This window comes from Hylobates moloch, unplaced genomic scaffold (assembly GCF_009828535.3).
Source record: "Hylobates moloch isolate HMO894 unplaced genomic scaffold, HMol_V3 SCAFFOLD_10, whole genome shotgun sequence".
NCBI lineage: Eukaryota > Metazoa > Chordata > Mammalia > Primates > Hylobatidae > Hylobates > Hylobates moloch.
Window position 1 is genome coordinate 72,105,728 of NW_026652285.1, and position 23,804 is coordinate 72,129,531.

General features: G+C 39.5%; 1 protein-coding gene and 1 long non-coding RNA gene across 2 annotated transcripts in view; one reads left to right on the forward strand and one right to left on the reverse strand.

Moving 5' to 3' along the window:
• The window catches only part of LOC131384492 (uncharacterized), a 57,041-nt gene extending 46,310 nt beyond the window's left edge, over positions 1–10,731 (reverse strand). The window contains exon 1 of the long non-coding RNA XR_009215381.1: positions 10,632–10,731. This is a non-coding gene — a long non-coding RNA (uncharacterized LOC131384492). The remainder of the gene's footprint in view (positions 1–10,631) is intronic.
• STX17 (syntaxin 17) overlaps positions 10,719–23,804 on the forward strand; it is a 67,282-nt gene continuing 54,196 nt past the window's right edge. The window contains exons 1-2 of the mRNA XM_032164677.2: positions 10,719–10,771; positions 19,252–19,436. Coding sequence (XP_032020568.1) covers positions 19,314–19,436 — 123 coding nt within the window. The 5' untranslated portion in view covers positions 10,719–10,771; positions 19,252–19,313. The remainder of the gene's footprint in view (positions 10,772–19,251; positions 19,437–23,804) is intronic.

Sequence of the window (23,804 nt, forward strand, 5' to 3'; positions counted from 1 at the left end):
GCTGACTGAAGAGCCCTTGGACTTGTGTAAACCAAGCAGTACTTGCCATAGGCCTGGGGTGGTGGTGGCCGTGGGGAGAGACTCCTTCTGCTTGAGGAAAGGAGAGATAAGAGTGGAAAGGACTTTGTCTTGTGGCTTAGGTGCTAGCTCAGCCACAGTAAAATAAAGCACTAAGGAGCTGCCTAAGGTTCCCAGCTCCAGGCCCTGGCTCCCAGATAGCATTTTTGGACCTGCCCTGGGCTGAGGGGAGCCTATAGTCCTGAAGGGAAGGACAGAAGGCTGGCTGGATTTGCCACCTGCTGACTGAAGAGCCCTTGAGCCTTGAGTGAACACTGGCAGTAGCCAGGCAGTGGCTGCTGCAGGCCTTGGGCGAGACGTAGTGCTATGCTGGCTACAGGTATGACCCAGCACAGTCCCAGTGGTGGTGGTTATGGGGGTGCTTGTGTCACTCCTCCCCCAGATCCAGGCAGCTCATCATGGAGAGACTCCATTTATTTGGGATAAGTAAGAGATGTGAACAAGAGTCTGTGCCTGGTAATCCAGGGAATTCTCTCAGATCTTACCCAAGACCACCAAGGCAGTACATCTACGAGTCTGCAAGAGTCACAGTATTACTGGGCTTAGGGTGGCCCCTAATGCAGATATGCTTACAGTGAACAGAGACTTACATCACAACACTCAATTCCCTCTGAATACCTGGAAATTCTTCCCAAGAAGGATAGGTACAAACAAGCCCAGACTGCAAAGACTACACCTAACTCTTCAACGCCCAGACATTACTGAATATCCACAAGCATCAAGACCATCAAGGAAAACATGACCTCACTAAACAACATAAATAAGGCACCAGTGACCAATTCTGGAGTGACAGAATTACATGAACATTCAGACAGAGAATTCAAAATAGCTCTTTTGAGGAAGTACAGCAAAATTCAAGATAACACAGAGAAGGAATTCAGAATCATATCAGATAAATTTAACAAGGAGATTCGAATAATTTTTAAAAACCAACCAGAAATTCTGAAGCTCAGAAATTCAACTGACATACTGAAGAAGGAATCAGAGTATCTCAACAACAGAACTGATCAAGCAGAAGAAAGAATGAGTGAGCCTGAAGATAGGCTACCTGAAAATACACAGTCACAGGAGACAAAATAAAAAAGAATAAAAAAGAATAAAGCATGCCTACAAGATCTAGAAAAAGCCTCAAAAGGGCAAATCTAAGAGTTACTGGCTTTAAAGAGAAGGTAGAGAGAGATTGGGGTAGAAATTTATTAAAAGGGATAATAACAGGGAACATTCCAAACCTGGAGAAAGATATCAGTATTTAAGCACAAGAAGATTATAGAACACCAAGCAGATTTAACCCAAAGAACACTACTTCAAAGCATTTAATAATCAAACTCTCAAAGGTGAAGGAAAGAAAGAACCTTAAAAGCAGCCAAAGAAAACAACCAAATAACATACAAAGGAGCTCCAATATGTCTGGCAGCAGACTTCTCAGTGGAAACCTTACAGGTTTGACATGGCAGTACATATGGCATGACATATTTAAAGTAATGAAGAAAAAACTTTTATCCTAGAATAGTATATCCGGTAAAAATATCCTTCAACCATGAGGAATAAATAGAGACTTTCCCAGAGAAACAAAAGCTGAGGGATTTCATCAACACCAAACTTGTCCTATAAGAAATGCTAAAGGGAGTCCTTCAATCTGAAAGAAAAGGATGTTAAGCAATAAGAAGTGATCTGAAGGTACAAAACTCACTGGTAATAATAAGTAAACAAACAAAAATGGAAGTTTTTTTCTTAAGACAGGGTCTAGCTTTGTTGCCCATCCAGCCTGCAGTGCAGTGGTGCTATTAATAACACAGCTCACTGCATCCTCAACTCCTGGGCTCAGGTGATCCTCCCACCTCAGCCTTCCAAGTAGCTGGGACCACAGGCTCATGCCACCGTGCCTGGCTTATTTTTTAAAAAATTTTTGTAGAGACAGGGTCTTGCCATGTTGCCCAGGCTAGTCTCAAACACATGGGCTCAAGGTGTTGAGACTGCCTGGGCAACATGGCCAAGACTGTCTTGGCCTTCCAAAGTGCTGGGGTTATAGGCATGAGCTACTGTGCCCAGCCAAACACAGAATATCATAACACTGTAATTGTGGTATGGAAATTACTCATGTCTTGAGCAGAAATATTAAAATATGAACCTATCAAAAATAATAATTACAACAACTTTTCAAGACACAGTGTAAGATATAAATAAGAACACCAAAAAGTTAAAAAGCAAGCAGTTAAAAGTGTAAAGTGAAGTTGAAGTGTAGAGTTTTTATTACTCTTCTCTTTGCTTATTTGTTTTTACAACCAGTGTTTAGTTATCAGCTTAAAACAATGGATTATAAGCTGTTATTTCCATGCCTCATGAGAACCTCAAATTTAAAAACCTACAGCAGATACACAAAAAGTAAAAAGCAAGAAATTGAAACATACCACCAGAGAAAATACTCTTCACAAAAGGAAGGAAGGGTGGAAGGGAGGGAGGAAAGAAAACAGGCAGACAGGCAGGGAGGGAAGACCACAAAACAACAAGAAAACAAATTATAAAATGGCAGAAGTAAGTCCTTACTTATCAATATTAGCATTTAATATAAATGGACTAAACTCACCAATCAAAAAGACACAGAGTAGTTGAACTAATTAAAAAAGATACAATGATCTGTTGTCTACAGGAAACACACTTTACCTATAAAGACACATGGATTGAAAATAAAGAGATGGAAAAAAATGTTCCATGCCAATTGAAACAAACAAACAAAAAAGGAGCAGGAGCAGCCATATACGCTTTTTGTTCTTTTTTTTTTTTTTTTTTTTTTGAGATGGAGTCTCGCTCTGTTGCCCAGGCCGTAGTGCAGTGGCGTGATCTCAGCTCACTGCAACCTCTGCCCTACTGGGTTCAAGCAATTCTCCCACCTCAGCCTCCTGAATAGCTGGGATTACAGGCACATGCCACCATGCCTGGTGAATTTTTGTATTTTCAGTAGAGACGGGGTTTCACCATGTTGGCCAGGCTGGTCTTGAACTACTGACCTCAAGTTATCTGCCCATTTCGGCCTCCCAAAGTGCTGGGATTACAAGCAGGAGCAGCTATATTTTTATTAGACAAAAGATTTCAGACAAAGTCTATAAAAAGAGACAAAGAAGGTCATTATATAATGATAAAGGGGTCAATTCAGCAAGAGAATTTAGTAATTCTAAACATATACGCACCTAACACTGGAGAGCACCCAGGTATACAAAGCAAATATTATTAAAACTAAGGTCAGAGATAGACCCCAATACAATCATAGTGGGAGACTTCAACACCCCATTTTCAGCATTGGACACATCACACAGACAGAAAATAAACAAGGAAACACTGGATTTAATCTGTACTATATAGACCAAATGGACTTAATAGATATTTACAGAACATTTCATCTAATGCCTGTAGAATACACATTCTTCTCTTTATTATATGAATCATTCTCAAGGATAGGTCATATATTAGGTCACAAAACAAGTCTTAAAACACTAAAAAAAAAAAATCAGAATAATATCAAGTGCCTTCTCTGACCATAATGGAATAAAACTAGAAATCAAAAACAAGATGAACTTTGGAAACGATATAAACACATAGAAATTAAATAATAGGCTCTTGACTAACCAGCAGGTCAATGAAAAAATTAAGAAGGAAATTTAAAATTTCCTAAAACAAATGAAAATGGAAACATGACACACCAAAAGCCATGAGATACAGCAGAAGCAGTACTAAGAGGAAAGTTTATAGCAATAACCACCTAATAAAAAAGGAGAAAAACTTCAAACAACCCAACAATGCATCTTAAAGAACTAGAAAACAAGAGCAAACCAAACCTCAAATTAGTAGAAGAAAATAAATAATAAAAACCAGAGCAGAAATAAATGATATAAAAATGAACAATAGAAAAGATCAATAAAATGATACGGTGGTTTTTTGAAAAGATAAGTAAAGTCAATCAACGTTTAGCTAGACTAAGAAAAAAGAGAGAAGACCCAAAGAAATAAAATCAGAGATGAAAAAGGAGACATTATAATCTAAACTGCAGAAATTCAAAAGATCATTAGAGACTACCATGAGCAAGTATATGCCAATAAATTGGAAAATCTAGAAGAAACAGACAAATTTCTACACACATACAACCTGCCAAGATTGAACCAAGAAGTCCAAAACCTGAACAGACCTATCATAAGTAATGAGATTGAAGCTGTAATAAAAAGGCTTCCAGCAAAGAAAAGCCCACTCAGGTGTCTGCTCCTGGACCAATTCCCTCTGGTCAAAGGTAGGAAGGGGTTCAGGCTGGTACAACAGAGACTCATAACTGTTAGCATTCAGATCTGGAGGGGAGGAGCTCTTCCTGGGCTTTTCTTTGCAGTTCTCAGAAAAGTAATGGGCCAGGAAGATAACCTATTAGGTCTATATCATTGTGCCAAATTTGGATTTTATCTCAGATTCTTCATATACTTGCTTTATGATATTAGAAAATTTATTTCTTAATTCATGTAAAATACATTGTTTTCCTAGGATGTTCCAGGAACCGTACTAGGTTCTAAGTAAATAATAATGTATATCTTTCCTCAAGAAACTTAGAATCTAGTACAGTCACAGATAAGAAGATGAAGAATTCGACTAATTATGATAAGGACCTTTATAGGGATAAGCATAGATTGCTGTAGTAGCTTATAAGAGGACATTAAACCTGGACTTGAGAGGGTGAGAGTATTAGTCTGTTTTCACACTGCTGATAAAGGCATGCCCGAGACTGGGAAGAAAAAAAGATTTAATTGAACTTACAGTTCCACATGGCTAGGGAGGCCTCAGAGTTATGGCAGGAGGTAAAGGCACTTCTTACGTGGCAGTGACAAGAGAAAATAAGGAAGATGCAAAAGCGGAAACTCCTGATAAAACCATCAGATCTCATGAGACTTATTCACTACTACGAGAACAGTATGGAGGAAACTGCCCCCATGATTCAAATTATCTCCCACCAGGTTCCTCCCACAACACGTGGGAATTATGGGAGTATAATTCAAGATGATATTTGGGCGGGGACACAGAGCCAAACCATATCATTCAGCCCTTGGACCCTCCAAATCTCATGTCCTCACATTTCAAAAGCAATTATGCCTTCCCAACAATCCTCCAAAGTCTTAACTCATTTTAGCATTAACCCAAAAGTCCACAGTCCAAAGTCTCATCTGAGACTCTTCTGCCTACGAACCTGTAAAATCAAAAGCAAGCTAGTTACTTCCTAGATACAATGGGGTACAGGTATTAGGTAAATACAGCTGTTACAAATGGGAGAAATTGGCCAAAACAAAGGGGTTACAGAGCACATGCCCTGTAACAGAAATCCAGCAGGGCAGTCAAATTCTAAAGCTCCAAAATGATATCCTTTGACTCCACGTCTCATATCCAGGTTATGCTGAGGCAAGAGGTAGGTTCCATTGTCTTGGGCAGTTCCATCCCTGTGGCTTTGCAGGATATACCACCCCTCCTGGCTGCTTTCATGAGCTGGTGTTGAGTGTCTGTGGCTTTTCCAGGTGCACAGTGTAAGGCGTCAGTGAATCTACCATTCTGGGGTCTAGAGGATGGTGGCCCTCTTCTCACAGCTCCACTAGGTAGTGCCCCAGTAGGGTCTCTGACCCCACATTTCCTTTCTGTACTGCCTTAGCAGAGGTTCTCCATGAGGACCCCACCCCTGCGGCAAACTTTTGCCTGGGCATCCAGGCATTTCCATACATCCTCTGAAATCTAGGCGGAGGTTCCCAAACCCCAATTCTTTACTTCTGTGCACTTGCAGGCTCAAAACCATGTGGAAGCTGCCAAGGCTTGGGGCTTGCAGCCTCTGAAACCACAGCCCAAGCTCCACATTGGCCCCTTTCAGCCACAGCTGGAGCAGCTGAGACACAGGGCACCAAGTTCCTAGGCTGTACACAGCATGAGGACCCTTGGCCCAGCCCATGAAACCATATTTTCCTCCAAGGCCTCCGGGCCTGTGATGGGAAGAGCTGCTGTGAAGGCCTCTGACATGCCCTGGAAACATTTTCCCCATTATCTTGGCGATTAACATTTGGCTCCTCATTACTTATGCAAATTTCTGCAGACAGCTTGACTTTCTCCTCTGAAAATGGGATTTTCTTTTCTATCACATTGTCAGGCTACAAATTTTCCAAACTATTATGCTTTGCTTCTCTGATAAAACTGAATGCCTTTAACAGCACCCAAGTCACCTCTTGAATACTTTGCTGTTTAGAAATTTCTTCCACCAGATACCCTAAATCATCTCTCTCAAGTTCAAAGCTCCACAAATCTCTAGGGCAGGGGCAAAATGCCACCAGTCTCTGCTAAAACATAACGAGAGTCACCTTTGCTCCAGTTCCCAACAAGTTCCTCATCTCTATCTGAGACCACCTCAGCCTGGACCTTATTGTTCATATCACGATCAGCATTTTTGTCAAAGTCATTCAAGAAGTCTCTAGGAGGCTCCAAACTTTCCCACACTTTCCTGTCTTCTTCTGAGCCCTCCAAACTGTTCCAACCTCTGCCTGATACCCAGTTCCAAAGTTGCTTCCAAATTTTTGGGTACCTTTTCAGCAATGCCCCACTCTACTGGTACCAATTTACTGTATTAGTCCATTTTCATGCTGCTGATAAAGACATATCCGAGATTGGGAAGAAAAGGTTTATTTGGACTTACAGTTCCACATGGCTGGGGAGGCCTCAGAGTCATGGTGGGAGGTGAAAGGCACTTCTTACATGGCAGCAGCAAGAGAAAATGAGGAAGATGCAAAAGTGTGGAAACCCCTGATAAAACCATCAGATCTCTTGAGACTTATTCACTACCACGAGAACAGTATGGGGGAAATCACCCCCATGATTCAAATTGTCTCCCATGATTCAAATTATATTCCACCAGGTCCTTCCCACAACATGTAGGAATTATGGGAGTACAATTCAAGATGAAATTTGGGTGGGGACACAGAGCCAAACCATATCAGTGGGGGAAGCTTCCTAGGTGAGATGACTTTTGAGTCCAACAGAATAAAGAGTAATTTCTTCACTCTGGGGTGGGGGGAAAGAGATGGCGAAAAGCAGGCAAAAAATGGCATCCTAAGAAGAAAGAGTAATAGTTGCAAAATCAATTTGGATTTTTAAAAATGTTTTATTATAGAAATCATAAAGGGGGCCTGGTGTGGTGGCACACACCTGTAATCCTAGCACTTTGGGAGGCTGAGGTAGGAGGATCATTTGAGCTCAGGAATTGGAGACTAGACTGGGCACACAGGGAGTCTAAAGAAACATAAAATTAGCCCAGCATAGTGGCATACACCTGTGGTTCCAGCTTCTTGGGAAGCTGAGGCAGGAGGAGGTCAAGGCTGCAGTGAACCATGATCACCCCCATTGCACTCTAGTCTGGGTGACAAAGCAAGACTCTATCTCAAAACAAAACAAAATGAAGGAAGGAAGGAAGGAAGGAAGGAAGGAAGGAAGGAAGGAAATAAGAAAGGAAAGGAAAAGAAAGAGAAGGAAGGAAGGAAATAAGAAAGGAAAGGAAAAAAGGGAAGGAAGGAAGGAAATAAGAAAGGAAAGGAAAAGAAAGGGAAGGAAGGAAGGAAATAAGAAAGGAAAGGAAAAGAAAGGGAAAGAAGGAAGGAAGGAAGGAAAGAAGGAAGGAAGGAAAAAAGACAAGAAAGAGAGAGAGAAAGAAAGAAAGAAAGAGAGAAAGAAATCATAATGGGATTTTGATAAATTTTTAAACTAGTTTCGTGGAAATGGACAACTTTACAATATTGACTGTATTATTTTTCCATATATTCAAGTCTTCACTTGTATCTTTTATGGAAATATGGAAGTCAGGTTAAAGTATAAATACTGTTAGGTAAGATTTGAGTCTTACTCCTGTTATGTAGTATATGAGACTTGGACTTTGGTCAGGTTACTCTCTAAGCCTCAATTTCCTAGTTTGTATGAAGGGGGTGATTGTAATATCTACTTCATGGGTTGTCATCAGTATTAAATAATATATTGCATGTAAAGTGCCTAACCAAGTGCTTTACACATCACATACAATCAAATAAAAAGCTACTTCTTCCCCCTTTCTTTTTTAAATGGCTTTATTTAGGTATAATTGACACACAATAAGCACTTATACCGAAACATATTTATAGTGTACAATTTGGTAAGTTTTGACATATATATACATCCATGCAACTATTACCACAATCAAGATAATGAACATTTCTATCACCCCCAAAGTTTCCTCATGCCCCTTTGTGATCCTTCCTTCCACCCCTATCCCTCATCTAGCTATTATTCTCAATTCTTCAAATAGGTCTTGTAATTCCTTATAAACACAAACTTGATTTTTGTTATTTTTTAATGTAATCTTTCTCCCACTACATTTCAATTTTTTTTCTTTTTTTTTTTTCTTTTTTTTTTGAGACAGGGTGTCAGTCTTTTGTCCAGGCTGGAGTGCAGTGGTGGGATCATAGCTCATTGCAGCCTCAAACTCCTGGGCTCAACTGATCCTCCTGTCTCAGCCTCCTGAGTAGCTGGGATTATAGGTACATGCCGCCATACCCAGCTACATTTTTTTTTGTTTTTTTGTTTTTCTGGTTTTTTTTAGAAATGGAGTCTATCTTTCCCAGGTTGGTCTTGAATTTCTAGCCTCAAGCAATCCTCCCTCATTAGCCTCCCAAAGTGCTGAGATTATAGGCATGAGCCATCACGCCCAGTCTTCTTCCCACTACATTTTAAAATTGATGATTGTTGTTTAGGAGAGGTATTTTATAGCCATCTTATTGAATTAGTTTCAATTTATTCCATGGATTTTCCAAGAAAGCAATCAATCATAATACCCTAAAAGAATTTTTTAAAATTTTCTTTCCACATACACACTTAATGTTTTGTTTGGACTTGCTGGGTTCAGTTAGGACTTCAGGAAAATGTCAGCCAGTAGTAGCAGGCCTGCCCCTAACAACTTGATGACCCAGAGTACAGAAAGAGGTCCACACACCATATGTTTGAATATTTAAAGATTATAAATCAACATAACCAACAGTTAGATTAAAAAGTTTTGGTCGGGCATGGTGGCTCACACCTGTAATCCCAGCACTTTGGGAGGCCGCAGCGGGTGGATCACGAGGTCAGGAGATCAAGACCATCCTGGCTAACATGGTGAAACTCCGTCTCTATTAAAAATACAAAACATTAGCCGGGCATGGTGGCACACGCCTGTAGTCCCAGCTACTCAGGAGGCTGATGCAGGAGAATTGCTTGAATCCAGGAGGTGGAGGTTGCAGTGAGCTGAGATCACGCAACTGCACTCCAGCCTGGGCAAAAGAGCAAGACTCTATCTTAAAAAAAAAAAAAAAAGTTTTATCCTACTACTTTGACACACCTAACTTACAGCAAACATACATATAACGACCTAGAAGTCCAGGTCCAAATTTAGAATCTTTGAGTACCACACGTCCCGATTTTGTACCTGAGGAAGCTTTTTCAGAACTTTACACAAATGATCTTTTATTTCAAAAGATCTTATTTCACTGATCCTTGCATAAAAAACATTTTCGCACAGTATTGCCTAACACTTTTTCTCCTTAGAATCAAAATTTGATAAATACATTCTGGGGCTCATTGTAAAACAAACATCAGCATACATTATGTCCCCAAAGAAAATCCAAATTGCTTGGTAGATTTGGTGCTTTCTTTTAGAAATTGTCTTTCAAGGCTTTTTAAAGGATCTACAGGCCCCTAATCTTCCCTGTTTACTTCCTACTCTACTGGAAGACTCTAAGAACTGAGTTTCCTTAACTGTGGTTTGAACATCCTGATCACTTCTGAGACAATGCCATTAGTGAATACATTCTAAGCAAGTCATCTGAATATTCACAGACACCTTTTTAAAAGGGCTGGATCTGGAAGTTAGGCCATGAAGAGAGGAGGACCTGTGACTTGGACAAGGTCTCAAAGCCGGCCACCTGCTTGTTCATGTGGTTGCAGCTGGTCTAACTGGAATAACTTGGGAAGGAAATTAGGACACCCAGTTGGAGTTCCAGCTCTGTCATAAGCTGGCTGAACTGGAGTGAGTCACTTAAAACTCTTTGTTAAACCCCAGAGTCATAATCTATAAAATCGGGATAAAGACGTTTGCCTTAAGCCCTCCACCAGTTTTTGGAGGAAACCACAATTTGCTGAGCTTTAATTTTTACACCTGTTGCAATTAAGATGGCACTCCTGCCCTGTCCGCTTCACAGGGCTTTTGGGGACGGGATGGGGAGGCACAACCTTTCTGTGCTTGTTTCAAAACAGAGCTAAGAATACATGCCCAACGCGCAAATAAAATTCTAGGAAGAACAGGGGAAAACGGACAGGAAAACTGCGAAATGCAGTCGGCCATACAAGCATGAATTACCTTAAACACAACAAGCAGACCTAAAGAGCGTTTGTGCGTCTCTCTCCTCTTGGCTCGACTCACAATCCCATAATGTAAATCAAGATCACTTTTGAAAAAGGCTTTCGCTGTTCTGAGCGGCGTCCGTATTTGTACTCACCTGTGCGTCCCCAGCGCCCGGCCTGGGGGCCTCGCGGGGTGGGGCGGGGCCCAGCCCTGCCCACCCCTCGCGACGCCCCGCCCCGTCACTCCTGCGCTTGCGCCCTGCGCACCGACTGGCCTCCAGCGCCCCGGCGGGAGGTAAGGGGCTCTCTGGAGGCCGCCTTTGGGGGCGTCGGGCCCTGACAGGCTTGGTGGGCCTGGCGCCCGTACGGCGCGCGCAAGAGGCGCTGGGTGGCAAGTGGGGCATTGGATCCGAAGTGCGAGCGCCATGGTGGCTCCTCCTGTTTTTCAGAAGTGGCAGAACCTCTCTCGGTTTCGTTTTTGGAAGCTTTATTAGAAGCTGGTATAGGGAGGCCGCAGACGATTCGAGCGGGACGGCCTCCCGGGGTCGCGGGGTGGAAAGTTTCCGGTGCGCGTCCTGTCTCTGGCGCGCTGTAGGCCCCGGGTCGCCAGGGTCGCTGGCGTCTGGGTCCCGGGACAGACCCGCGCATCCGTTCGCTGGTGGGGGCGTTTGGTGTGTGTGGCCCAGGTGTGCTGTGGGTAACACTGCGAGGAATGACGCGACGCTCGATGGTAGTGAGGCTCGGAGGACTGGGAGCGAGAGGCCGGAAGCCCCTGCTCGCCAAACCCAGAGGTGGTTCGCAGAAGGTGCCACACCTTGGCTCCCTCCTTTTAGCTATCCGAGGTTCAGAGAGGAGACCTTACGTTGACCTTTCTCTCCAAATTCAGTATCTCTTCCCTAAGTCAGAAACATTAAGCAGCGGGCCCGAAGAAATCGGGCGCCACTAGTATCCCGAAAAGTGGGACCTCTGGGCCAATGGAAGGTGTTCGTCACTTTTGGGGGCTGGGTTTTCTGAGAAATGGGGTCTTTCACTTATTAATAACCTCCTAAGTAGCTTACTGGGAAACATGAGTATTATGGTACCCATCTCATATTAGTTGTAAGCACTACATGATAAAGTTTGTAAAGCACCTGGCACGGTCCTGGCACCCCTCTCTCCAAGTATTAATGCCGTGAATACGATTGCAGTTCTTTGACTTCTAAATGTTTTTACCTGTCTTACGTGAAACATCCTCTTATACTAAAAAACTTTTTTATTTTGAAATAATTTTACAATTACAGAAAAGTTTCAAAAGTAATACAGAGTTCCCTATTGCCTCCATTAATAATATTTTACATATCATAGCGCAATTATCAAAAGCAAGAAGTTAATATTAGTATAATACTATTAACTGAATTACTAACTTGTGATTTTTTTTTTCCTGTATTAATGTCCTTTTTCTATTCTAGGATCCACTCTAAGACCCGACATTACAGTTAGTTGTCTTGGGTCCTTGGTCTTCTCCAGTCTGTGACAGTTCCTCAGTCTTTTCCTGTCTTTACACTGATAGTCTTTTTCTGTCTATACTCTTTCTGATCTTTACACTTTTGAAGAATGCTGGTCAGTTATTTTGTAGAGTGCCCGTCAAATGGGGTTTGTCCAATGTTCTCTCATGATTAGATTAAGGTTATACATTTTTGTTAAGAACACAAAAGTGTGTGTGCCCTTCTCACTTCATCATATGAGCATAGCTGATATATATGACTTATTGCTCGTGAGGTTAATCTTGATCACTTGGTAAGAGAGTGTCTGCTGGGATTCTCCAATGTAAAGGTCTTATTTTTCTCCTTACAATTAATTGACATCTTGGGGAGAGCTTTTAAACTGTACGCATATCCTGTTTCTCCTCAGACTTTCCCTTGCTAAATTTCACATCCATTGGTGGATCTTGCCTTCAGCAATTATGATGACTATGGTGTTCTAATGATGATTTTCTACTTTCCTCATTTCTTTATTAATTGAAATTATTCTGTAAGGATGAGCTGCCCATTTCCCATTTGTTTATTTGTATTCCGTTATTTATTTGTATCCATGTGGACTCAGATGTTTTTCTATTGGTTGTTATCCTACACTTGTGTTATTTTATGTTTGAAATTTTTCCAGCTTTGATCATTGGGAGTTTTTTTTCAGGTTGCTTTCTGTATCTTTTCAGCATGCTTCCATCCTTTTTTTTCTTTTTTGGAACTTCCTAATTTTCTGGTACCATATGATGCCCCAGGCTCATCTTGTGTTTTCTGTGCCTCAGCCCTGATAATCAGCCACTTCTCCAACGACCCATAGTTTCTTTTTTTGGAGAATAGTATTTAAACACAAAGATCTGTGCTCGAGGGATGCTCATTGCTACTGGGGTAACATTGCTTTCAGGGCCCCACAGAAGACACCACTCTATACATATGCATACCCATGCCTACACAAAGATCTATATTTATTTCTGTATTTATCTATCCATATACTTTTTAAAAACAAAAGTTCATCCCAGTAGCTTTGCTTCTAGTCTAACACCACAGGATTCATTCTAGTTTTGTCCCTTATTTTTAACTTCTTTATCTGACAGTGAGAAATCTGACTCTTGCATTCTACAAAATATTTTCTTATTTCTTCAGTCCTAGTATACACATGAAGTAATTTCAGGATTTCTGACCTATATTCCTGTGAGAAACGCATTTACTAAATAGAGTACAGTGTAGTTCTTTTTGTCTCTAGCCTTATAGTATTCAGTTAAAATATTGTTTTCTAAAGTGGCTTATATTTCTTCCTCACTTCTTTCAGTGTGGTTATGCTATTCGTTTATAATACAGTTTATGTTTTTATAGTTTATATTCCATTTTGGAGGGAAAGAGTCGAAAGGTAGACTAATTGAAGCTCCATTATCATGGCTATGCATATTGTGCTATTTGACTGGAGTGATAGGATTAGCAATTGTGTAGAAGGGACATGTGAAGAAATATTTTAGTTCAGGCAGCATCTATTGAACAACAGGTATGTTCAAAAAACATTTTGATAGGAATAATATAAAGATATCTCTGAGGTATAGAAGAAAAGAGGCAGTGTGATAGATTGGGAAATGTTAATGTTAGACAAATAATTGATATATTTAACATGTGATAGCGTTTCATGAGTTAATAAGAGAAAGACATCCCCTTTAGTAAAACAGATGCATATGACATGAACAGGCAATTCATGAAAGAAGAAATGCAATGAGTACAAAAAAATAGTGAGAGAGGATGAATAAAATCTAGTACTTGATAGCCGAACAGGGTGACTATAGTAATTCAATTGTATATTAAAAAATAACTAAAAGAGTATAACTGGATTGTTTATAACACAAAGAATAAATGCTTGAGGTGATGGATACCTCATTTACCCTAATGTGATTATTACACATTGTATGCCTGTATCCAAATAACTCAAATATCCCATAAATATATACCTACTACTAATATATACCCACAAAAATTAAAAATTAAAAAAAGAAATGCAGCTGGGCATGGTGCCTCACGCTTGTGATCCTAGCACTTTGGGAGGCCGAGGCAGGTGGAACACCTGAGGTCAGGAGTTTGAGACCAGCCTGACCAACATGCTGAAACCCCGTCTCTACTAAAAATACAAAAATTAGCTGGGCGTGGTGGCACGTGCCTGTAATCCCAGCTACTTGGGAGGCTGAGGCAGGAGAATCACTTGAACCTGGGGGGCGGAGGTTGCAGTGAGCTGAGATCACACCACTTCACTCCAGCCTGGGCAAAATAGTGAGACTCCGTCTCAAAAAAAAAAAAGAAATGCAAATGGCTGATAAATCCACCCGTTAGTAATTTAAGGAATGCAAAGTAAAGCAATAATGGGACATCATTTTTTTCACCAATGACATGTCTAAGAATGATAATACTAAGTACATTGCTTGGAATATGGATAAAAGGACATTGTGTTATGTTTCTGGTAGGAACATAATAGGCATAACCTTTTGTGGGATATGGCTATATATATATTTTAAAAACCTTGAAAAATCTGTCTACCTAATAATTCTATTTCTAGATATTTATTTTTTATTTTTGTTACTTTTTTCAATTAATACACAATAATTTTACATATTTATAGGATACATGTGATATTTTGATACATACATACAATGTGTAATGATCAAATCAGGGTATTTGGGATATATATCACCTCAAACATTTATTATTTCTTTGTGTTAGGAGCACTTCAAATCTTCTAGCTATTTTGAAATATGCAATAAATTATTGTTAACTGTAGCTACCTCACTGTGTTATTAAACATGAAAAATGTATTCTTTCTATCTAACTGTATGTTTGTACCCATTAACCAACTTCTCTTCATCCCTCCTGCCCCTTCCCGTCACTCTACTCTCTACCTCCAGGAGATCAACATTTTTTCCCCCTTTTAATTTAGAAATGGGGGTCTCATTATATTGCCCAGGCTGGCTTCTAATTTCTGGGCTCAAGTGATCCTCCTACCTCGGCTTCCTGAGTAGCTGGGAGTACAGGCTAGATGTTCCATCCATGTTGTTGTAAATGACAGGATTTCATTCTTTTTTTTTTTTTTTCTCCCTAGATGGAGTCTCGCTCTGTTGCCCAAGCTGGAGTGCAGTGGTGAGATCTGGGCTCACCGCAACCACCGCCTCCCGGGTTCAAGTGATTCTCCTGCCTCAGCCTCCGGAGTAGCTGGGAATACAGGTGCATGCCACCACGCCTGGCTAAATTTTTGTATTTTTTAGTACAGACGGGGTTTCACCATGTTAGCCAGGATCGTCTCAATCTCCTGACCTGGAGATCGGCCCGCCTCCGCCTCCCAAAGTGCTGGGATTATAGGCGTGAGCCACCACGCCCGACCCATCCTTTTTTTTAATGGGTGAACAATATTTCATTGTGTATATATACCACATTTTCTTTATCCATTCATCCATTGACAGACGCTTAGGTTGATTCCATATCTTGGCTATTGTGAATGCTGTTGCAATAAACATGGGGCTGTAGGTATCTCTTTGATATACTGATTTTCTTTCCTTTGGATAAATACCCAGTAGCGGGATTGCTGGATCATATGGTAGTTTTATTTTTAATTTTTTGAGAAGCCTCAGTGCAGTTTTTCTTTTCTTTTTTTTTTTTTTTGAGACAGGATCTCACTGTGTTGCCTAGGCTGTAGTGTAGTAGTAAGAACACTGTTTCCTGCAAGCTTACACTTTAGGGCTCAAGGGATCTTCCCACCTCGGTGTCACTGGGACTACAGGCACGCACCACCACACCCAGCTAATTTTTAAATTTTTCGGAGAAGAAGGATCTTGCTATGTTGCCCAGGCTGCCCTCAAACTCTTGGCCTCAAGTGATCCTCCTGCTTCAGCCTTCCAAAGTGCTGGAATTACAGCTATGAGCCACCATACCCAGCCCATACTGTTTTTCATAATGGCTGTAATAATTTACATTCCCACCAACAGTGTATAAGAGTCCTCTTTCCTGCCGGGCATCGTGGCTCACGCCTGTAATCCCAGCACTTTGGGAGGCCGAGGTGGGTGGATCACCTGAGGTCAGGAGTCGGAGACCAGCTTGGCCAACATGGCAAAATCCCGTCTCTACTAAAAACAAAAAAATTAGCTGGGCGTGGTGGCATGTGCCTGTAATCCCAGCTACTCAGGAGGCTGAGGCAGGAAAACTGCTTGAACGCGGGAGGCGGAGGTTGCAGTAAGCTGAGGTCGTGCCACTGCACTCCAGCCTGGGTGACGAGAGCGAAACTCTATCTAAAAAGAAAAAAAAAAAGAAAAAAGAAAAAAAAAGAGTCCCTTTTGCTATATCCTCACCAGCATTTGTTATTTTTTATCTGTTTGGTGATAGCCATTGTAACTGGGGTGAGATGGTATCTCATTGCGGTTTTGATTTGCATTTCCCTGATGATTAGTGATGCTGAGCATTAAAAAAAATACCTTTTGGTCATTTGTATGTCTTCTTTTGAGAAATGTGTGTTCAGATTCTTTGCCCACTTTTTAATGGAACTGTTTGTTTCTTTGCTGTTGAGTTGTTTGAGTTTCTCATACGTTCTAGATATTAGTCCCTTGTTGGATGACTAGTTGGCAAATATTTTCTCCCTTTATACAGGTTGTGTCTTTGTTGATTGTTTTAAAGAAATAATTATAGGCAGCAGTATGGATTTATGTGTAAGCAGGGATATTACACTGTAGTTTATAATAGCGGAAAATTAGAAACAACCTAAATAGCCAACAGTAGCCAATTTTTAAAATTGTGAAGCATCTACGTAATTATAGAAAATTCTTTTTTTTTTTTTTTTTTTGAGATGGAGTCTCGCTCTGTCGTGGAAACATTTTTATTATACTTCATCACACTATTCAAAATAAATGTTTTATTTTCTTTGTTTTTTCATTCACCCATTTATTCTATCCAGTAACAGTTTATTCTATTCATTGCTCCTTGCTATTCCACTCCTTTGGGTTTATTTTCTTTATTGTTGAAATATTCCTTTTAGTACTTTTAATGAGGGGCTTGGTAATAAACTCTCTTAGTCCTTGTATGTCTGAAAATGATTACTTTGCTTTCATTCTAAATGATAATTTACCTGGGAATATACCAACTCTCTCAGCACTTTGAAGGTATTTCTGTCTTTTAATATCTTGCTTTTAAAAGCAATATATTATTGCTTTATCTGTCTTTTCTCTCTCATTTTTTTTTATGATTCTTGTTCTTTAATGTTTTGCAGTTTCCCTTCCATGTATTTAGGCAAATTTGGTTTCTTTTTAATGTCTGCTACTTGAGGCTGATGTGCTTTTTCGGTTTGAGGTCTTACATTTGAATTATCAGTATATTCTCTTTGAATAATTCCTTCTTACCGTTTTCTTTGTTCTTTCTGGGACTCCTACTTGTTATTGAGCTTCTCATTTTATCCTTTATGTCTTTTATCTTCTTTTTTATACTTTTCATCTTTTTATTCCTCTGTGTTCTGAGTGATTTCTTCCAATCAATAATTGTCTCTTATCTATACAATTTACTGTTTAACACATCTTTTGAGATTTTCATTTCTAGAAGTTGCACTTGGTTTATATTCAGGCTGGCCTCTTACTGTTTCCTAATATCTATTTTTTTTTAAAAGATTCTATTCCTTCCTTTACGTTTTTGGATATTTAAAAATATACTTACTTTAATTTCTTTTTAAAATTATTTTATTATCTTTAGTCCATTAGCTATGAATTTTCCTGTTTTGTTGGGTCTGTGGATGGTCTCTTTTGGTAATGAATTTCTCCATACGTCCCCAGTTTCCATTCACTGTTGCAGCTGTTTTACCCTCTTTTTGTACCTGGAGATTTTCCTTTTTTACTTTTGAGCTTGTATCAAACATAAAAACCAAGTTACTAATGGGTACATATTGGAGGCAGTATGTGTAACCAACACATCAATATTTTCAACTGTGAAAGAAAGGGGATAAATATTTAATGTTTGGGGGATGATAGATCTCTGAGAATCCCTTGAAACAATGGACTCTATTCTCCAAAATAAACTACATTCATTTTTTTTTCTTTTTTTTTTTTGGTAGAGATGGGATTTTGGCACGTTGCCAAGGCTGGCCATGAACTCCTGGGCTCAAGTGGTCCTCCCGCCTTGGCCTCCCAGAGTGCTGGTATTACACACATGAGCCACTGTACCCGGCCCCTTCATTCACAATTTTTCATAAAGATTCAGAGGCTCCACAAAGTCTGTATGTGAATTCCTATCTTTATAGCCCCTGGATTAAGACAGCATAACTCAGCAGTATTAACATACTCAACTTAAAATTTTTTAAACATGGGTGAGATTGTGGCTAACGAAATGGCATGAAGGCATGGTTTACAATGGTGGCTTTCAAGCTTGGTTAAGCTGTGAAGCCCATTATTTATATAAGCTCTGATAAGCTCCAGTTCATAAAATAGTTATAAGTAAAGTTTCTACAACTGAAGTAGGGGGTGGAGTCCTGGAACCTACTCACCTCTAGCCCCTACCCTTGTACTCTGGCCCCAAATGCATACCCTTGGACTTTCTGGAACACTAGTAGGAAACTACTGGTGAAGTGGAAAAAGTATTTCAATGTAATTTCAGAAAATCTGAGTTCTTATTCCAGCTCTGTCACTGGTTATTTGAATCAGTTGTAGGCAATACTAATCACTTTATTGAAAATGGAAGAGGCAATTTAAAGGACATCAATGAGAAGAGTTGCATATTATGTTATAATATATTTGAAGTTGTGTAATTACAAAGTTACATTATGATGACATTAGACGTAAAGTTTAATACAAGCATCAGTGTTAAGCCATTTGATACCTTTTTTAAAAAGGTTATTCTGTCCAAGATAGAAAATGAAAACTTGGACAGTATACTCTTAGTTTTTTTAAAAGTATTTATATACATACATACATACTTACATTGAAAGAGACCTGGAGAGACGTATGCCAAAATGTAAAGAGTACATTTTGTACTCTTTGTAAAGGGTGAGGAGATGACTGCTGACTTTATTTTATTCTTCATTTATTTATATTGTCTGAACATTCTAAAATATGATTTTTTTAATGAGAAAAAGATTTAAAAATCAATGGTTTCATAAAGAAAAAACAAGTCACTCAAGCTCAGCATTAGAAATATTTATTTCTATTTATTGATTTAGAATAAATTGTAAAACTAATTGTTGGCTTTTAAAAATAGTGGAAACTGATTTGAAAAAATTCTTAAAGAAATATTTTTCTTTTAGGTTTTTCTATATGAGTGGAGAAGACAGCTGTTACCAGGGAGGTCATACAACATTTTTTTAGGATGTCTGAAGATGAAGAAAAAGTGAAATTACGCCGTCTTGAACCAGCTATTCAGAAATTCATTAAGATAGTAATCCCAACAGACCTGGAAAGGTTAAGAAAGCACCAGATAAATATTGAGAAGGTGAGCTGTTTCATTTACTACCACAAGAAATAGTTACATAGTGTGACTTATATTGGTTGTTCATTTCAGCTAAATTTAGAGTATTAGATAAGAGGCATTGCTGAAACACCTAGCTCCTGTTGATTTAGCAACATTATGCATTTTTTAGCTGGTTTTTCTGTTCTGCATATATACCTCTCATATATTCCTTTTCCTGGGAAGGGATATAGGAATAGAGTCTATGCTTTTTTGTTTGTTTGTTTGTTTAAGAGACAAGGTCTCGCTCTGTTGCCCAGGCTGGAGTGCAGTGGCATGATCATAGCCCACTGCAACCTCAAACTTCTGGGCTCAAGCTATCTACACACCACTGTGCGTGGCTAACTTATTTTTATTTTTTTGGAGAAACAAGTTCTCGCTTTGTTGCCCAGGCTGGTCTTGAACTCCTGGCCTCAAGCTGTCCTCCTGTTTTGCCTTCCAAAGTGTTGGGATTAAAGGTGTGAGCCGTGGCGCCTGGCCAAGTCTATACCTTTTTAATTGTACATATTGAGGTTTTAGGCAGTTAGTAATTAAGATACAAATTGATTGATGGTGCACTATAATGTAAAGGCAGAGAACTTTGGCTAATGTACCTGCCTTAATTTCATTCACCCCATGGCAAGTTTTTGAACTTTGAGTGTGTGTCTTTCAGTAACTCGTATCCTCTTTAGGTGTACATACATTAAAGAAGTAAATCATTGTGAGATATGAGGGAATTTCCTTACTTCACTGCTTCCCTTTGAGGAAAGCTTACAATTGAGAAATACTGCCTAAGTCAGTTGAGGAAATAGGTAGAGAGAAGATGAATTAGTCTCAGGGACTGTGATAGACGTTGCATAGAACCTGCCATGGTCTGGTGAAGTGGTTGTGGCATTTTTGGAAACATCAAGTTTACTCAGTACTGAGCATTAATTTGGCAGATTATGTTGTCTTATTTGCTGTGGGACAGGTCAATGATATTTTTTGCTTCAAAAAGACTTTTCCCAGCATAAGTCTTAAGCTGCAGAACCTCCATTTATTTATTTATTTATTTGTTTATTTATTCATTCATTCAGTCAGTCAGTCATTCATTCGTTTGAAGGTTGGGAGTGGAGGATATGATCATTAAGCCTTTCAATATAAACATTATTCATTACTCAACTCAGTAGCATATAGAAGTCAGAAAAGTGTACCTTCTTCTTCCATAGATACCATCTGTCTTTCTAGAATTCAAGTCCTTTTAAAAGTGGAGAAAATCAGTTCTGAGAATATTAAAATGAAAAGTTTAATGCAAATATTTGAAGTCTTTCTAGAATTTAGGATTAGTATTTTGTCATCCTTGGATTTCTTCTTTACTTATAAGCAATAAGTAATACTGTGACTTTTAAGCATGGATAAGGAGTTGTTTAGTAAATGGGTTCTTTTTAACATGAATGGAAGCAAATTAAGGCCATTTCTTTCCTTTGTTGTCCTACTTTTCCTTTGAGGTTTGGCATATCTGTCTTAGATTTCCTTTTTCTTATGTTTATTCTGTACAAAAGTGCCTGCTGTCAGTACCCTCAGATCCTTGCTACATGTACCACCCAATCAGTCATCAATGGAAAAGGCAGGTGGGTGGGGATAGAATGGTTATATTACTGATTTTATTAGTTGTGCCAGAGGTCACAAGAAGATTATTCCAGAGTTACAGCCATCCATCTCTGCCAGACATTTTTTTCTTTAGCATTTTATGAAATTGTTACTTACTGTGGAATTTTTAGACAGTATCAGAATAATTATAATTATAATGTAGGTGATATCATCTTAAGCCAAACAGTTAATTTTATACTGATCTATGTTTTATTCCATATCCTTGATCATTCCACTGTCTCTAGGATGTCTAGCTTAATTATAAAAGTGACTTTTTTATCTATATAGGATTGAATAGCTTATTTTAATAGATATGGAAATGTAAAAACATTTAAAAGCTGCAGGGCTCACTCTGGACAAAAGAGTTAAGAACTAAGTTTGGACTCCAGGTGTCTGACAGTGCCTCACTTTCAAAAAGGCATATTATTCTTAGGGGAAAGGTGTAGACAGATAAAATATTTATTATGCTGGACATCAGTCATCCAATATGAATTTAAAAGAAGAAAGTCAGACTGAAGGGAAATTGAAGGTAAGCCTTAGTGGAGTGATTCTGCAACATCTGAAAACAATGAGTGTAGTGTGCTGTGGACACCTGGAGCTGTATTCCATAGGTCCTTCATTTTATTACACATGATAAACTTCATTAGAATGTAATCCTGAAATTTGAAGTGTTAGCATTCAGCTTTCTTGGCTAATGTAAGATAGACTTAAGCATTGTTAGTAGGAATGACAAGATAGTAAGCCTGGAACATAATTTTCTTTGTTTCATATTGTAGGGATTTGGGGAAACCTTACTGTGTAGCACATACTGTATTAGTTATATGGATAAGGTACAAGAAGCAGAAAACTCAAAAATCATATGTTAAATAAGATAGAGGTTTTTTTTTTTGTTTTGCTTTTGTTTTTAATCTCATAGTAACAGAGGTAGTGCGGGGTACAGTGGCTGCTCAGCAATCATCAAAGACCCAGGCTGTTTTTATCTTTCTCTCCCATCCTCAACTTGGTTCTACCTTGTATGTAAAATGGCTACTCCAGCACCAGCCATCACATCCACATTCCAGCTAGGATGGAATAACCAGAATCATACCTTTTCTATGTTCTTTTTTCTCTCAGTGCATTTGTTGTCTCTCTCTCTCTCTTTTTTAAATAGAGGCAGAGTCTCACTCTGTTGCCCAGGCTGGAGTGCAATGGTGCAATCATAGCTCACTGTAATGTTAAACTCCTAAGTTAAAGCAATCCTCCTGTCACAGCTTCCTGAATAGCTAAGACTTCAGGTGTCCTCTACCATGTTCAGCTAATTTTTAAATATTTTTGTAGAGACAGGGTCTCACTGTGCTGCCCAGGCCTATCTCATCTCAAAGCCCTGGCCTCAAGTGATCCTCCTGCATTGGCCTCTCAAAGTGCTAGGATTACAGATGTGAACAACCATGTCTGGCCTCTCCTTTTCTTTTAAAGAGAATTCTGTTTTCATTTCGTGGATGCAGTATCATAACATCTTTCTATAGTTTTTTTTTTTTTTTTTTTGTAAGTTTTCTTCTGCTTCCTTGTCCTGTTTTTCCCAAGTCCCTTTTTTCTTTCTTCTCTCTCTCTTTCTTCTGTTTCAGCATATAGTATTATAGGCTTTTCTTGGCTGGCTGTTGATATTTAAGAGTGCTGATTGGAAGGTATGTGTGTAAATGTGTTTGTGTGTATGCATGTGGGTAGCAGCTTAGGGTGGGGGCTTTGCTGTCTGGAGGGGTGAATAGCTGAGAATATTTTAATTGGAGGACCACTAGATTTCGGTAACTCTAGGTCTTGTTAGCTGTTCAGTTTTAAGAAAGAGCAGTCCTCCATCTCCTACCTGTTGGGGTGTGTTTATTTTTTCAAAGGTGATAGTTGTGGCAGGGGTTGGGTGAGGAGTTTGGAGGGATGGATGTAGTATGAATTTTGTGACCAGCCTTTTAAGCCAGGGGAAGGAAAGTAGGTGAAGAGGTGAGCAGGCTCACCACCATTCAGGTATTTATTGTCCAGGCTTAATCTTCCTGGTTGTGGTATGGTAACTGATCCCTGCCCTTAGCTGTGCTTGGTGTCCAGTATCCTGAGCTTCTCTAGCCTCTCCAGAGGCTGTCTTCTATAGTATTGTCTTGTGCAGTGATGGAACAGGGCAGTTACTTGGGCAAGTATAAAGGGGATCTGGTGGACTACCTGTTCATTACATAAACTTTCAACCAATCCTTTTGCTTTTTGCCCCACCATACACTTTCATCTGGTTACCTGGTAGCTGGTACCTTCAGTTGCTTAGTAGTTTTTTAGAGACGAGGTCTCACCATGCTGCCCAGGCCCATCTCATCTCAAAGCGCTGGCCTCAAGTGAGCCTCCTGCATTGGCCTCTCAAAGTGCTAGGATTACAGACATGAACAACCATGCCTGGCTGTGGCTTGCTTCTCATTGTCACTCTCCCCCACCATGTACCCCTTTTGCAGGCTTACATTTTAGCTTTCTTTGGTTTGCTGAGTCAGTTACAACATGTCCATACTCTCTCTAGCTTCCAAAATGTTACAAAAATGTTAAATTTTTTTGTCAGTTGCTTCCAAAATGTTACAAAATGTTAAATTTTTTTGTCAGTTGATGTCTTCTATTCTCATTATTCTTGTGAATTTATACTTTCTAAAGTTCTTTGTTGTCATTTAGTGGGATTTTGGAAAAGAGTAGAGATGAATATTTGTGTTGAATCTGCCAGGTTTAATGAGAAGGGAGATTATTTAT